Source organism: Schistocerca nitens, chromosome 7, assembly GCF_023898315.1.
Source record: "Schistocerca nitens isolate TAMUIC-IGC-003100 chromosome 7, iqSchNite1.1, whole genome shotgun sequence".
Taxonomy (NCBI): Eukaryota; Metazoa; Arthropoda; class Insecta; order Orthoptera; family Acrididae; genus Schistocerca; species Schistocerca nitens.
The window spans coordinates 219,310,361-219,328,399 of NC_064620.1; the positions used below are offsets into that span (position 1 = coordinate 219,310,361).

Genomic DNA, 18,039 nt, shown 5'->3' on the forward strand with positions numbered 1-18,039 from the left:
AGGATAAAGATAAAAGCGATTTCGACTATTTAGGACTAAATGATTTGTTTTATGAATGTGAGACAAAAGAGTGTGTGAATGTTAATAAAATGAAAGATTCTATGTGCCAAAAGGGGGCTCAAGTGGAGCTGAATTTGGTGGAGTTAGATTGTATAGAAAATTCTAAAGAGGTACTAACCAGCGGTAATGATTATAGTGATGAAGGTGATGATATTTCAGGTGATGTTGTCAAAGCGAAACTTGTTAAGGAGGTTAATAAGGGCAGCGTGGCATTGGTCTCGTCAGCTGTTGATGAATTTGTGTATCAACAGATATTGGTGAATTATTTTTAGAGGAAGGTAGTAATGATGTTTTATGTGCTGCAGTTACGAAAGCTGAAGCTGCTGGTGTTGATACTTCAGAGGAAGAAATCTGTGCGTATCTCTCTACTAATGGAGGTGAAGCTGAAATTCTGGATGGATCTGTGTATCTTGAATGTTTGTCTGAGAATAAATGTGGATCTGAATTTGATGTGCAGTCGGCACTTAATGTGGTGAAGGAATGTGTAGGAGAGGAAAAGATATTATGCTTGGGTTTTAATCAAAACAAAGTGGAGTTTGATGGTACTGTTGATTCTGAAATTGCATACGCTGTAGCTACAATTTATGTGATGTAATGGCAGAGGATGGTGAAACTATGAACGGTTCTTGTATTGATGATTTGTCGACAGGGGTAAATGAGGTTTTATGTAGCGATTTGTATGATGTATCAGCGGCTGTTGAAAGTGATGTTTGTGAAGGTGTTTGTAATGACGTGGAAGTAAAAAGTAATGCTTTATTTCATTATAATGATGTCGTAGCTACTAATGTCAATAATTTTAAGGGAGAATATTGTGAGTTTGATTCTAATATAGAAAGTGATATTTAGACAGAACGGTATCGTAAGGAGGAATGTGATTTTATTGTAACTGATTGGCGATGGTACGGTAGAACATTATGATCTTTATTGCCTCATTTCTGGACTCAAGAGAAGTTTAAGATAGCAAGATGTCTAGAAGGGAGAAAAAATAAAATTGGAGCGAAAGAAGCATTTAATCAATTATTTTGGGATGAGTACGAAATTGAGGGGTGGATCGAACAGGATATGTGTACTCTAGAGATGGAAGAGAAGGGACGAGACATAGAGAATGATTTATTAAGGGAGCAGTTTTTAAAGCGAAAAGAAATGATTAATGTTCAGCCTCTAATTGAAATTAAAGTAAATGACAAGAAAGTATATGCACTGTTCGATCCTGGAAGTAATGTGTCAGCAGTGTCGGAAGGTTTTAAACATACGTTAAAGAATAAGAAATTAGTATTACTATCTGTAAACAGTGTAAAAATTAAAATGGCAGTTGGCGGTTTAAGTAAGCCAATAAGGCAAGAAGTGCACTTGGAATTCAAGTACGAGGAGAATCATTTTAGTATAGGATGCTTTGTAGTGAATGAACTTGTAAAAGATGTGGTGCTGGGAACAGATTTCTTATGTAAATATAAACCTTTGCTTCGCTGCATGGGAAGTTGCTTGGATTTTGAAATTGAGGGTGTAAGAAGAAAAGTAAAATTTAAGAATCTTTTGACTGGGGACAACCAGATTGCGCACACCATAATCATGCATGGTTGGAATGAAGAGAACAGTATGTGTGGCAAGATAAAGGAAATGGTAGAAGCAGTCAAGGGTATATTGGAGGTAGAGAAAAAGGAGTTATGTGAATTGTTGTGCTGTTATGAGGACATATTTTCTGATCATCCTGGTAAAGTAACAGACTTTGAATACTCCGTTAAAGTGAATCCACGCAAGCCGATTAAGTGCAAGTCTTATATAATTCCTATTGCTGATCGGGAAGCCGTCAAGGCCAGGTTAATGCAGATACTATAATGGGATATTATAGAGCAGTGTAGGAGTGATTATTGTAATCCCATTGTAACTGTAAAGAAAAAAGACAAATTGGTTAGAATCGTGTTAGACACACGTAAGATAAGTAAGGTAATTGTGAGAGAATTCGACCAGCTTGGTAATATGGAGAAACCGCTGTAACAGTGTCAGCAACATAAAATTGATATCTAGTATTGACTTGACCTCAGGATTTTGGCAAATCCCACACACTCTGACTTTACACAGCTTTCTTATTCGAAGGACGAAGCTACTGGTTTACGGTTGTACCGTTCAGCCTCACAATTTCAGAGGCAGTATTTGTGAGAGTGCTAAGCCACGTCTTAGTGGTAAGCTTGATGAGTAAGTTGGTGATCTATGTGGACAACATTTTAATAGCAACGGAGTCCTGGTACGAACACTGTAAATTACTGGAGGAAGTGCTTGTGGCCTTAAGATGAGGTGGGATGACGTTAAAGATTGCCAAATGCGAAATTCAGTTTCTAGGACACACTCTTACATCTGAGGGAATGTTACCAAGTACGGAGTAACTAAAATCAATCACAGGTTGTAAAAGGCCAACCAACAGAAAGCAATTAAAATCGTACCTCGGATTATGTGGGTTTTATCAAAAATTCTTGGTGAATGGAGGAATGAATGAATAACCCAAATTTATGTAAATTATTAAAGAAGAACACATCCCGGAAATGGGCCGAGGTATGTGAAAAGGAATTTCAATACATAAAGGATAAACTGTGTGCGAGCAAGATGCTCTATTATCCTGACATGACCCTTCCATTCTGTTTGTCATCGGACAGTTCAGATTATGGGATAGGCTGTGAAATCTTCCAAGAAAAACAAATCGATGGGACGATAGAACACTAGAGTGTGGCTTTCGCCAGCCGCATACTCAACAAACACGAACGCAGATACAGTGTATCAGAGAAGGAGCTGCTTGCAATCGTGTATGGATTCAAAAAGTTCCGTATGTATTTGGAATGTATAGAGGTAACAGTGCTATCTGACCATAAGGACCTTAGCTTTCTGCAAGACTGTGGAATATTAAATGACCATTTGATGTGCTGGGCAATATTCGTGCAGCAATTTAGTTACCAGATACGCTACATTAAAGGGACAGAGAATTGTATTGTTGATGCTCTGGTGTGGCTACCCGTTGGAGAGGAAGACCATGAAGGGGAGGAGACAAAGAACTAATTTCAGCTGCTGTACATGAAAGGAGTACCGGGGGAAAAGGCAATTCTTGTGGTCTGCAGGGATATGCAGAAAGTGCAAAGTGATGACCCTGAACTGAAGATGATCAAAATCAACTTTGACAGCAAGGGTTGTGAAAAAATACCCCGCTATTTCAAGATCCACAAGGGTGTGCTGTTTCGCAGAAAAGATGAGAAGACTATGCTTCCCAGACAAACATGTGGAACAGCTGATAGATTACATCCCTGTAAGTCACGGTCATTATGGGGCCCAGAAGTGCACGGAACTTATAGAGTAATACATCCACATTAATAACCTCACCAGATGGATACATGCATGGCTTGCTGCCTGTGATCGATGTCAGTGAGTAAAGTATTTTGCAGCCTGTGATCAATGTCAGCGAGTAAAATATTGCACTACAACTCAACAAGGGTAATGCAAAGTATAATATCGACCAAGGTAGGAGAGTTACTGGTGGTTGACAATTTTGGCCCAGTGCCCACACGACGTGGTGGCATGAACTACATATTTGTTGTTGTGGACCTCTTTTCAAAATTTAATAAACTTTATTTGATACAGAAAGCTAACAGCAAGACGCTGATAGCCAAATTAGAAAAGGATGTCTAAACACATAATCAAACCAGAAAGACTGTTATCTGACAACGGATCTCAGTTTACATCTAACGTTTGGAACAAATGTATGAACAACCATGGTATGAAAAACATTAAAATATCTATGTACCACCCAGCGAGTAACCCTTGCGAGCAGTATATGCGAAAAGTTGGATGACTACGTCAGACTTCTACAAGTGATAGACACGCAAAGTGGGTGGAATATGTATGTTTATTTGAGGACATTCTAAACAGTGTGAAAAGTAACATAACTGGATATTCGCTCTTGAAGGTGATGACAGGAGTCAAACAGAAATTTCTATTAACGAAAACTGTGGAGTTCCCGCAGTGCGAAGCTGAGTCAGCCTCTGAGAGGGAGCAGGCGGTAAAATCCTGTATGGAGGAGCTGGCAGCGGAAAGGAAGAAATGGCATGATTGGTGGTACAAACCAATTAAATACAAAGTAGGAGGCAAAGTCCTAGTACGTACGAAAGAAAAGTCCAGCAAAGTGGATGGAGAAATAAAAAAGTTGTTTGAGCTGTACTATGGACCATTTGTAGTGGCAGAATGTCCGCACCCTAATGCCTACCGACTCAAAACCCTGTTTCAGGAAAAAGAAATGTGACAAAATTGAGGCTGTACATTGAGAAGGGGAAAGTAGTTTAAGAAATAAGTGTATCTGTGTTTAGATTATAAGATTACTTGGAGGGGTAATTTGCAATGTTTTATTTCAGGATTTATTGTAGCTTCTTTGTTGTTTAGTCACATAAGGTTTTTTTTTTTGGCACAAGGTCTATGCAATTATAAAGAGATAGTTTAGATGCACATTTGGGTGCAAGGAGGTCAGGAAACATGATTATTTGGTAAACGGTATAAAGTCAAAAATCAGTGCACAGTATGCATATAAATTAGATTTTTTTTTTTTTTTTTTTTTTTTTTTTTTTTTTTTTTTTTTTTTTTTGGGGGGGGGGGGTATATAAGGGATGTATGTGTTAGGCTTAAGTTTTTGGATGGTTTTATGTTTGTTGTAATTTCCAAATTATAAGTTATGGTCACACAAATTTGGGTGCATGGAGGTTGGAGAAATTTGGAAAATGAAAATTAATAATGCTTACTTAGGAAGACAGATTTATGTTTATCTACTTATCTGAGAATATTTTGGGGGAATAATTTATTGTTGTATGGAGTAACAATTTGTGTACGCAACTTCACTGCATGGAATTAAACAAGGGGTGAGATTTGTTCATAGTTGTTGTTAGTTTTGAGTGGAAGGGAGTTATTTAATTTAAAAGAAAATATTAATTTGTCGATGAAGTCAATTGAGAATCTGTCACGAGATACATGTCTCTAGTGGGACTTGAATAACGTCAGAATCATTGAAGAATTTATGAGCGTCTTACAAATGCTGTAAATCAATTGTTTATGGTGTAGTTTAGATCTATTTGTATCAATTCCAGCATGGGAAGTGTTCAGTGCAAATCCTGGGTGGTTTCGGAAAGTGTTTGTTTTCTGGTATCTACAACCAAATTGAATTTCAACAGATTTGTTCCCATAAAATGATGGTGATGGAATGCAGAGCCACACAGAATTTTGGTGGGGTTCTTGGCTCTGACTCTGTGGAGTGCTGCTGGAGACTTCATTGTGACGAAAAAGTTCTGTGAAAGTGAGTGCAGTGGCAATGATGTTTCTGCGGCATTTCATTAGACAGTCGATTTTGGTAAATGTATAGTTTTATTTGGCACTTAATTAATATCCCACAATTCATAATTTATATTAGATATAAGTTTCTTTAAGTTTAAAGCATGCTGCATGAACACCACTACAGATAATTACACTATTGATCTGGCACTTAGATTTATGTTATTGTATTATGAATTTGTGTTTTGTAAATTTGGGTGCTACTTCATAACATATATGGCACTCCAACATGTTATGAAGTGAAGGTGTGTGAGTTAATGAGCATTTCACTCTCGTTTAAGTATGTGGCCGAAAGAGAGAACCTTCCAGGAATTGTGAAACGAATCCTGTCATCCAGAACCATGTAATTTTTATCTACCATTTTTCTTAAATTTTCATGGTGATCCCAATAAAACTTGAATATTGATCATATCTATAATAGTTTAGGATTTACTGTTAAAGTGAAATTAACAAGTTTTGTAACAAAGACCTAAATGCTAAAATCTGAACACTTTTATCAATCTTAACGATCGACATTTCACATAAAAATGCATCCTTAAAATGAAAAATGTTGCAAACATCAACTCTGTAACTTTATTTGTATAAAATATACAGTAAATTTAAATTACAGTATTTTCAGTTAAGCATCGGATCATTTCCTCCACACATAACACACTGAACGATGACAGCATGACACCGTATTGAACCATTAGGTAATACAGGGTGCATACGACCTGGGACAACCAGGAGATCCGGGAAAAACCTGGAAATTTTTTCATCTGGGAGAAAACCAGGAAAAACCCGGGCATTTTGTAGAATTCTGGGAAATTTTCATTGTTTTAGTTTTCTGTTAAATTTTTGTGATTTTGGCTGGTAAGAACTAATACTCTAACAAAGGATATTACTGTATCCCGCTACTGCAGAATAATACTTTAACAATAAAACATAAACAAGATAAAAAATCGAAAATAACTTAATTTGCAAAGGAAATGCGCCATATACAATCATGACACACAGTGCTCATGCATTCGTCTGCCAACAGCAAAATGTGTCAAAGGCTTTAGGAAAACTATGCAATTTTTCATAACAACAAATTGCCTCCGATGAGCGTGAAGTCGGAACTGTTTACATTAGATTCGTTTTAGCAGTTATGAATGGGCTCATGCGCATTCGTAGTTGAGTCACGTTTGAGTAGTAGATTCTCCCACTTCTGGCTACAAGAATGTGGCTGTTGGCTGTGCAACAAGCAGCTAGATGCTACCAGGAAAATGGGGCGCCAAATTCATATTCTGGAGGGAAATGAAACGTGTTTCACAAAGCACCTAGCATCCAGCACACGTTGGTCTATCGATTATTCGTATGATTTTGAGATGCATCCCTATTGGTTTTTGAACATTTTTGAACTCATTTTAAGTTGATTTTTGAATGTGTGCATAGTGTACATGATGTCTCTGACAGGAGAATCCTCATCGCATCTAAAAATAAACTTCTACAGACAAAAGGGGATGGGGCTATATGAGCTGAGCGACTGCCAGTCGCTGTCTGATTATGTGATTGATGTCCGCCCCTGGTAGCTGAGTGGTCAGCACGACAGAATTTCAATTCTAAGACCCCAGGTTCGATTCCCAGCTGGGTCGGAGATTTTCTCCACTCAGGGACTGGGTGTTGTGTTGTCCTAATCATCATCATTTAGTCCCCATCGACACGCAAGTCACCGAACTGGTGTCAAATTGAAAGACTTGCACCCGCCAAACAGTCTACCCAACGGGAGGCCCTAGTCACGCATTTCCATTTATGGGGTTGCGAATGATCAGCGTTGTTATAATTACTAGCGAAATCCATAGATTCAGACTACCAGACTGGAAATAAACGACTAACAGGAATAACAGGTGCGAAAGATTACGTATTATCTTCTCAGTGTACCCAAGAAAATGAAATTTTGACAGAAAATTTTTGGCCAGGTCGCTACACTATTAAGGACCAGTTGTACAGTCCCCGCCTAGCAGCCGCTTAAGTTCTGTTCTGGAAGTAACATGGAAAATGTGTTGTACAAACACATAATAACGCCTAATCGGAGAATAATTGTGGGATAACTAAACCTGTGATTCCGGCAGGGTTAGTGAAGTTAATCGGTGAACAAATTGTGACAATGGCAGGAATAGCTACAGAATTTGTAATGATTGTTTGTTAGAAAGAGGAAGGAGAAGAAATGGGGACATCACACAAATTATGGAGCAATAAGATGATTCCAAATTTATGTAAAAATTTCGTAATACTACCTTTCGATCTCATGCTTGAGAAACTGGTGCCTATGAATGAAATGTGAAATTAATTCCTAACGTAAAGCAGTTTGCTTGTAGTAGGCATAATAGGCATTTGATATTGGTACTTCGTGAATTATATTCTGTCGTGTTATAAAAATGACCATTTGTGCCAAAACAGTCTCATTTATTTAGTGTGTGCTACAAAATTGCTGCAATATAAGAAAGGCCTATTTTGTTTTATCTAGCCGACAGTGATAAAATAGATAATCAGATTGAGAAACCTCACCAGTCTTGGGTATTATTTGTATTAACAGCTTACACAGTATTAGATAATGACATTTCGATTTTTCATGTAGCAAAACGTTTGATGAACTTTGATGAGGTAATAGATTCTTTCGCAATAAGGAAAGCACACCATGTAAAGCTACATCAAGATTAGAGAGAAAAAAATGCTAGGAACTAAGGATTGAAGAAATGTGTACTTTCTTGCTTGTCTCTTGCCTTTATTGGTTTTATGTATCCTATATTTAATTTTATGTCACACAAAACATCAAGTTATTAGCTAATAGGCAGTAAAGAGTGCAGATTTTCTGAAGAGTTCTTGTTCTCCCAATTAGAAATAATCCCTTCTGCTATTAATTGCGAGATTTTTTTTAAAGAGCGGCAGGCTGTCAAACCGGCCATCTGGGAGCAGGAGAGGCACCACAGGACATTTCAATTTCCACTGTCCTGAATATAGTTTCACGGCATCCATTACAAAATATACACGTTTCAATTCCACAGAGAAAAATACAGTGACGTGCAATAGAAAAATGCTGTATGAAGAGGCGTGGCACTGCACTTTAGCACACTTAAGACCAAATAACATGTCTTACATTTCCTCGAACACATATCTTTTATGTTACAGACTTTTCAGAAAGATGCGCCCTATAAGATGAACATATTTTTGAAAATTCGAGTTTTTTTAATAATGACGCGGTTAGCATATATCGTAGAACCAGGTCTGATGCGCAGAGCAGTCTGCATTACAGTGGGTAGTCTCCACGTGACCCGTGTTTATTCAAAGCTGTCTTTATTCCGAAGAATAACACGTACATGAGATACAGGTAAATAGGTGTACTATACCACGCCGTACCTCCACTGGAGTGAAGGTTTACAAGGGCGTAATACCTCAATGTATAAAGATAGAAAATAAACATAACTTAAATAACAAAACAAAACACAGAAACAAGAAGAGAAGGAATAAAGACAGGTTATTGCTCCTGTGATAGACCCCAGGAGTCAGGTTACAAGAGAACCAGCGCTCTATCAAACACCAGCCCTGGGCATCGGGCGACGAGCCGTCATACGCTCAAAGATCTTGTACGATGCGCAGCACGACGTCATCGCCCTTGATGAAATGATGGTGAATTCCCGCACCTTGAAGTCCAGCTTCAAGAGATCATGCGCAGATTGTGGGGACCAGGACCAGGTTCCCCTCCAGTTCAAGGTGGCCGAGGAGTAGACAACACTCTGGACGCCGGGACGAAGGTCGAGGACAGCACGCCTGATGGACGGCGTGTTGTATTTCGCCGCCTTCTGCTGGTGACACCAGTCAAACCGGAGGTGGTCTCTGACTATCTGGGCATCGACGATGTGGGCCTGGCCATCTTTGACTGCAATGATCGCAATGATGTCAGGCTTGTGGATGCCTTCTGGTGTTCAAAGGTGGGGTTCCACTGAGACATCGAAGCCCCTTTGTGCGAGACCATGCACGAGGTACTTCACAACAGCGTCATGACGTTTCACGCGGGACCCGTGCATTTGTCCACAAGCCTGGATGACGTGGTTCGCGGTCTCGACAGCCCTGGAGCCTGCGCGGCATTGCTTGTCAGCTGTGCGCCCACGACTTTGACGCACCTTGGAGGGCAAGGCGTTGATGTGGGCGCAGATGGCGTTGATGAAGTCACGCCCAGATAGAAGACGACTGGTGTCGGTGACCCATGGTGCTGCCCCCGGATGGTGGCAGACTCCGAGAGGGCCACACTGTCGAAGGCGATGTGCAAGCGAGCTGCCCACATGTCCCCGACCTGCTCCAACGTCGTGAGGACGTGGCCTTCCCACGTTAAGTGCTGCTTGAGTGCCGCGACCTTGCGTTGTACACCGCGCAGGCCCGCATCGTACACAGCTGGACCCATCTTCTGCAGTGTCAGGAGGCAGCCCCACCATATAATAGGGCCCATCCAACAGGCAGATGGAATGCCAAGGCCCCCATGGGCTACAGGAGAGTAGAAGTAGCCCAAGGGTGTGTTTGCTGGGAGGCGGAACCATCTTCTGACTGCTGCGCGCACTGCGGTGTCCGTGGTGTTCAGGGCACTGATCCGAGTGCCGCTGAGTGCCAGCCCATGATACAGGCCCGGCAGCAGCACGTGGACGAGGGCATAGAGGCGCTGTTGCGACTTCAGAGGAACCCGGGTGATGACGTCCAGCTGCTGCTGCAGATGGTGGCGAGGATGGAACAGGCACCGACTGGAGGAGTAGAACTGCAGTCCCAGGTATCGGGCCATCATGGTGGCATGGTGGCGTCACCAGCTGTGAAGGTGACGATGTCATCCACCTTCACTTTCTTCTCGCGGCCCGAGGCCACTAAGGCGAGGGTGAAACACTTCCGAGTGTTGATGTGCAGCCCCAGATGGGTGAGGCCTGCTGTGGCTTCGTTGATGAGGGACTGCAGGCCTCTCTTCGTTGATGCAAACAGCAGGACGCCATTAGCAAAGGCCACAGTGTTGATCTTGCGACCTAAAATCCGGGCTCCAATGTGGGAAGGCAAGGTGTTAAGCATCATGTTCAAGGCCATATTAAAGAGTAGGGAAGAGAGTGGGTCCCCTTGACGGACACCCCTTGATGGCTGCACGGCCATGCCCATGCTGCCGCTGCCCGCTATCACAGCCATGCTGCTCCCGTAGCAGCTCTCGACGTAGTCGGCAAATTCAGTCGGAATACCATGCGCTTTCAGCACAGGGTGTAGAGCAGCATGGTTGAGTGAATCGAACGCCATGGACACGTCGAGAGATGCAACAAAGACAGACCGGCAGGAGCAGACTGCGTCGACCAGGGCCTGGTCGAGGATGAACATGTTTTCCAGCATCCCATTCCGAGGGATGAAAACCCGCTGACGTTCGTCCACAGCACACAGACGAATCAGGCCTGAGGCCAGGACCTTGTAGAAGGTCCTCACCCACCGAGCATATGGTGATGCGGCGAAAGTCAGCGGGGGATGCTGGTGCAGCCGTTTTGGGAAGTAAGGTGGTCCGGGCTTGGAGGAGGGAGGGAGGGAGTGCTTGCGCAGGGAGGAGGAAATTCAGGAGCTTCACGTCGCGCGGCAGGCGCCGCAGCTCGACTGGAGTAAGGCCGTCCGGGCCCAGCGCAGAACCCCTGTGTGGCAGAGAAGCAGTGACCTCGTCTACTGTGATCGGCCGCCAATAGGCAGTCTAAGTCCGCGGGCTGCGAGTGCGGCAGGAGGCGGTCACTGATGGCGCCAGCAGTGGACTACGGCTGCTGCTGGAAGAGGTCGGCCCAGAAGTCCTACAGACCGGGGATGTCCGGTGGCGGCTGCAACAGTGTGCCATCCAGGAGGCCCCGCACGCACCGTGCGCGGGACCTCCGGAAGGCCTCCTGTGTCAACTCCCACTGGCGCCGCCCCCTCCGGCTCTCAGGTGGCTGCTGCCGCTTAGGTGGCGAGCACCGCGTCGACCTGTGAATTCTCCCCCCCTTGGAGCCGACAGCAGCGAGGGCATCAGGGAGCATGCCCAGGATGTCCCGCTACATGCTCCCAGATAGTCACGTTGACATTGGCATCTGGCGGCGGCGTCCCTGGCGGTGTCGTGTTGTCCTCTCCCGTCCGGTGGCGGCAATCCCGGCAGCCCCGGGCTGGACGCCAGCTCCTCCTCGTCCCTCTCCTGCAGGCTGGCCAGAAACTCCTGCACATGCTGGCGGTGCACAGGTTATCGCCTCTGGCACTTGATGGAGTCGAGCGACCTGTCGGGAAAGAGTCGGAGGAGCTCCTGATTGGCGAAGAAGGACCGGCAGTCCCTCCAAAGGGAAGGCTCCGCCTCCGCCCGGCCAAGCGAGAGAGCCTCCTCCTCGGACTACCTCGCATGGTTACGGTCCGTCATGATGGCCGCGTTGGCTGCCACCTGGTGTTGTTGGCAGCGATGGACCCCCAGGCCGGACTTGATGGTGAAGGCGCGGGAACAGTCCGGGCATTTGTGTGCTGCGTCTCGTTCAGGAACCTCAGCAGGGTGGCTAGTGATTTTGCTGTTTCTCCTTTGTTTACTCTCACGTCAAATGAAAACAAAATGGATATCTGTGGCCAGGAGCTATCACGTGAATTAAAATACATTCACGTAATTACGGAAGGCTGACATATGTTTTTAGTTTCAGATTTTATTTTTTTTCACCTTTCTGTCAGTCAAGCATTAATTGCCTTGCAGAACAATGAATTATTTTTGTCTGTTTGCTAAAGAAATTTGACTTTTATTAGCCTTTTCCGCAGAGGCAGTCAATGTATTTGAAACGAAATATTTAATTCCACAGTACTGGCTAGTTTCAACTGTTCACTGCATTTCAAGTGCACATTTTCATCTTCTAGCACGTATGGCATTATGCCATAATAAAGAACCAAACATGATATAGTACAGTACTGGTGTTCCAAGAAAATTTACATCCTGAAAACCACACTGAAGAAGTTAATATCAGGTCGAGGTCTACTTCATTGGGAATCCGGGCATACAAATGTGCACTTTAAGTATGCACTTTAAATGTGCTCAATTTAGTATGGTTCATGAAATTCCGATGCTCTTGGAGTATCCTCTGATGTCTTGTTTCTTTTATGACATAATGTATGATCTTTCAATGGTTTACACTACGTACATATGGGCTACATCGTGGCAGTTGCGCAAGCGCAGTGTTGCCTGTTATCTGCTCTCTCTGGCAACTGCTGAAACGAACCTATTTCTAACAGGTCGCGGGAAAATATTGCGAATGATGGTTTGAAAAGTGTTACTTTCAAAGTAAATATCCTTTTACGTAAGTTGAACTATGTGCGAAAATGTATCATGAACTTCTTAAATCACAGAACGTTTGACTCTCATTTAAAAATCACCTCTTTGATGACGACCCATTTAGAAGAATTTCGAACCCTGAAGATCAGACATTTATGTCATTATTAGAAATTTTACTGGCACATTTGTGTGATATATCTTAAAGTGTAACACGCACAAAAAAGATCAACATTACATGCAAAAGCTTAGCTTCTCTTGCAGCCTGTTAACCTTAGAGACCAATATTATATGTGAAAGCTTTGCTTTCTTGTAGCAACTCTACGTATATTAATGTAAACTATTAACTTTCCCTGTTTGTGTGTTCATGCTACTTATCAGTGCTGTTGCTGTTGGCCGACCACATCACGTGTCCTATGCTCTGAATATCCGCTGTCATCGGCTGGCGAGATCTCACGACATGAGGTTTGACTGGCTTACAAAAGTGCATTGCAATCTTGATTTCAGTGATTCGGAAAGTAACATGCAGTGTTTGGTTTCAATTCCAATGTATACTTTCGAAATATGAAAATACACAGCGTACATGTTTCTGCACATCAAAGATATTCCCAAAACATGTCTTTTTCCACGAGTTTCGTTTTCTACTCCCTTGTATACAACCATAACCATTCAAAGGATTGATAAGTTTTGCAGTTCTGAGGGAAAATATATTGTCACTTAACACAGAAAAAGTGTGTTTTCACCCGGGAGAAAGTGTATTTTTGACCGTGAAATCTGGGAAAAATCCAGGAATTTTTTTTCCTTGTCCACGTATGCACCCTGTAATAGAATATTTGTTATAAAGTTTAGTGCATAATAGTTACTTTTGTTCTTTATTTATTTATCAGAAAGCACTTTGTTGCAAGGCTACTGGCTGTGACATTCAAAGTTAAGAAGGAAATTGTATTGGTTTTATGTAAAAGAATTTAACGTTTATTATGTAATGGATATTATTGTTACTTTATTTAGATCATGAAAGTGGCCAAGCTTTGATTATTTAAATATTTTAAAATGTAAAATAATGTAGAATAAGCTGTAGCCAATCAGGTGGATGGCTTCAGGGAACAGAACTGTGCTAGTCAGTTGAGCGACGGTGTTCAGTATGCAGGAAACACAGCTGGAGATGGGCAGAGGAACAGTGCTGGTGGAGATGCAAAAGCGAACGGTTGGTCTTTAGATAGCTAGGGAATGAAACAACTTAGAAAATTTCGCTTTGTGTGGTATCACGTGAATTAGTCTCTGAGTGGTGAGCAGCCGCACGTCTGGTGTGAATTCTAACTTCTTGCATAGATAACGAGGTGGAGTATTGGACTTGTATTTCGCGATGAGACTGTGAATGATCGAACTGTGTCAAATGAGTATGTGCTCGAGTGTAACAGTAACTCTAAAAACGACCAGTTTTGCTGTTAGTTTACTTTCTGAATAAACATTATTCTAACCAAATCACAACTGTGTGTCCTACATCATTTATGGATCATTAATTTAGTTACTGTTATTATGTTATATTAACTATGTATGTTTCATACAATTTTGCAAACTTGCCATCAGCCTGACAATTTAACTAAAGGGTCACAAATGTCTAATTTAGGGCATTTAATGTGACACATACGGTTCAACCACTAGACGAGTTTGAGCCAAGACATTTTTTCGCATGTGAGCCCAAATATCTTGGGGATGTTTGCTCACAGTAGCCAGTGGGATGGCACTTTCAAGTAACTAAATAAAGGTGAGAAAAGAGAGGATGAATTTCTAGCACTGAAATTAAAACCATTCTCTTCTTTGCTGTTGTCATAAATATTTGACTGTTTTTTCTTAATGTGTTATTAATTATGAGGTAGTGATTAGGGTGGAACCTAATAGCACTGCTTAAATTAAATTACTAATCTCGGTTGTTAAAATATTAGCCAGTTTTGTATGAATGTGTTACAGTTTCGGAGGTTGTGGATACTGTTATCAGAATGTGACAGTGTTCGTTGGTCTCTTGTTTCATAACATGTCGTATCTTTGCTGCTCTCTCATTGCCTGTATAGAACCTCCAGCTGACACACCCCCTTTCTTTCTCTTCATATATCACTGTGAGTGCTTACAATATTGCAGCACCAAATTGGGGAAAGACTAAAATGTGCAGCTTGTGGCTATTTTAGTAAAAGCACAGGTCATGACTTGTTTTGTTATAGTTTAACTCGTTGGGAAGCTGAAGATTCCTAACAGGAACTTATGCAGAATTCATGTAGCAGTTTTTATACACGCATGTCTTGTGACAGATTTGTTAATACTGGTTCAGGTAGAAGTGTATGTTAGATCCACATTACATGTCACATTGTAATGTGGGATATTTGGCACCTTGCGTAATATTTACTGGTCTGTTCTGTAACCCACTTATTGAGACACTGCAGAAGTGGTGCTGTGAAAATTGTGCACAATACACTACCCTCTCTTATGGTACTCTCAGTCTGTTCTTTAATGCCTTGCATATTGTTTGTCCAACTAACTTCTTTAATTGTATAGCGAAGATGCTGAGTTACACACACACACACACACACACACACGCACACGCACACACACACACACACACACACACACACACACACACACACAAACAAACTGCAATCTCATGCAACTGAAACCACACTGAATGTGTGTGAATTTCGTTTTGTGTGTGTGTGTGTGTGTGTGTGTGTGTGTGTGTGTGTGTGTGCTGTTGATGAAGGCCAGTGGCTGAAAGCTTTAATTGTGAAAGTCTTTTTGTTGTGCCTATCTGCGACTCAGCATCACCACTATATGGTGAGTAGCAACTTTTCTTTTCATAATATTGTCACATTCCATCCTGGATTTTCATTGTTTAACTTCTTTAGGGAAACTGAAATGCCATTCAAACATGACACATAATATCTCATTCCAAATCCCGAGTTTAGACATAGGTATTTAGGTGGTCAGTTTGTATTGATCTGCACATACTCAATTAGATTTCAGGAGTGTTTGTATACAGTTCCTTAAATTTTTCCACCAAATCTTAAGATTTTATCCTCACAAACCTTAAATGTGATCACAAGCAGTTCACAACAATAAAAGTAAGTCTATTAAATTGACTCTGTTCTTGTTGCAGGATAAACAATCACCCCACACTTTGTAAAGTAATTGTTACGGATGCTGTTAGCGGTCAGCGTTTGACTTCTGCAACTGTTGAAACTCATGAAACGGATCTAATTCATAATCAGAGCTTGCACACTCCACTTCTCCTTCATGCTAGCTATGAGGTGCGTGTTAATTTCCAAATCCGTACAAACACAGAGGAACAGAGTGACACAGCTAAATTAAATGCAAGTCCACTTACTCCAACACCACAGTTTAGTTGGGGAGCTGACGGTGGAGTTTTGCGTTTGTTGGAACCTGCTCAGAATGGTTCTTGTTTACCCATATCACTGAAATATGCTGTTTCTGGTAAGTACAGTATGCCTATCAGCATGACATTGAAGTTTCTGTGTAGGTTAGTGATTTGTTATTGTACATTTTGTTCTGCATGACCTTCTGCACTGTTGACAGTCAAAGACTGGATCAGAAACTGAACCAGACTACTTTAATATATTACATAAATTTTTCCCCTAAGAACACTCCCCACATGTAGCGTTACACAAAGGAAAACTGTGGGCAACGAGCAGCTCAGACAAGAAGAGAATAGAAGCTTATGAAATATGATGCTGTAGAAGAATGCTGAAGACTAGATGTTTAGATGAAATAACGAATGAGGAGGTACTGAATAGAACTGGGGGCAATTTTGGAACATCTTTACTAAAACAGGTGATCATTTTATAGGACACTTTCTGGTATCAAGGCGTTATCGATTTAGGAACAGAAGGAAATGTGGTGGTGGGGGTGCAGAATTTTAGAGGAAGACCAAGGCTTTAATATGATAAACAGATGTAGGTTGCAGTAGTTACGCAGAGATGAAGAGGCTTACACAGGATAGACTAGCATAGAGAACTGCATCAAACCAGTCTGTAGATTGAAGGCCACAACAACAACAACAACACTCTCCACCCCCTTCAGTGCAACTTCCATAGAAATTGCTTTCAGTGGAGCAGAGTATATTGTGTTAATATATTGGAGTCTGCGAGGTGATGGAATATGTGACTGCCACTAGTAACACCCCTCCCCCTTTCACTATGTTTAAAAGTTCATTTAGCAGTTGCAAATTTAGTCAAAGCTATTGGAATTTATTTAGTTGGGGGGGGGGGGGGTGGCTAAAGAAGTTACATTCAGGTGAATAAGAAAACGTTAAGAGCCTTGGCCATGTGCCCGTTACCAAGCCCAGTTTTTGTTTTGATCTTTTATATAGTTGACAGCATTTTTGTGCTGAAGTGTAAAAGATAATGTAATGTCTTTTGTTATAGCTAGTGCTTAGTTAGTTAGTTATTTGTGTGTTCCATTGATGATGATTGCAGTCTTTTGCTGTGTTTTGGAGTGAGTCACTTTACAATTATGACACTGCACATCCTTCATTCCACTTTCCAATTCCCCTGAACTGTTAGCAAATGTATGTCCCATCATGCCTATGACACTTGAGGTTTTTTATGTTATTTGTTGAGAGTCGTAAAATGTTTTCGAAATTCTTTCCTGTTGTACTCTGTATTTAATTTTGATGTGTTCCTTACAGTTTGTTTTCTACTTAACCCAGAACAAAATAAAGTGATACTTTCTCCTCTTATTGTGTTAAGTGAAATCAGTGACTGTTCTGTAATAAATTAGTTAGTGAAGTTTGCATGTTTGACCATCAGCTGCTTTTATTGTAAACCCAAATATTGACAAGTTTCAGTCATGGACCATCTTCACGGATAAGGTTTAAGATGGTTTAAGCCATAACATTACATTTGTCACTACTTCAATAGTGTTTAGATAATGTTATGAATATTAATGTACAACACAGGACTTTTAGAAGCAAACATACAAGAACACTGACAGTTCATGAATGTCCTTTGGTTACTATTCAGTTCCTCATAAAGATTCAAAAAAAGTTCAATAGGTTGTGTGCTATGAGATACCACTAAACCCTTACAATCTGAAATTCTATATTGCCCATGTGTTCCTGGCATCGATGCATGACTTTATTTTGTAATATACATCTCTCATGCTCCATTGAAATATTTATCAAATCAGGAGGTCTGTAAGCCAACACATCATTTTCCCATGGCTTCACAGCACTGAAACTTGCACTGAGGTACTGCTAACATTGGCACCTCTAACACAGCTTCTCTAAGGCCAGAGATATACTTTTCTTATTCTGTTAATAACTGTGTAGTATTTGACCT

At 41.4% G+C, this 18,039-nt stretch overlaps 1 protein-coding gene across 3 annotated transcripts in view; it reads left to right on the forward strand.

The window, feature by feature from the left end:
* The window catches only part of LOC126195030 (UDP-GalNAc:beta-1,3-N-acetylgalactosaminyltransferase 2-like), a 147,278-nt gene that overhangs the window by 97,099 nt on the left and 32,140 nt on the right, over positions 1-18,039 (forward strand). For all 3 annotated transcript variants that reach the window (XM_049933471.1, XM_049933472.1, XM_049933473.1), the window contains exon 4: positions 15,840-16,174. In XM_049933471.1, the coding sequence (XP_049789428.1) occupies positions 15,840-16,174 (335 nt within the window). The remainder of the gene's footprint in view (positions 1-15,839; positions 16,175-18,039) is intronic.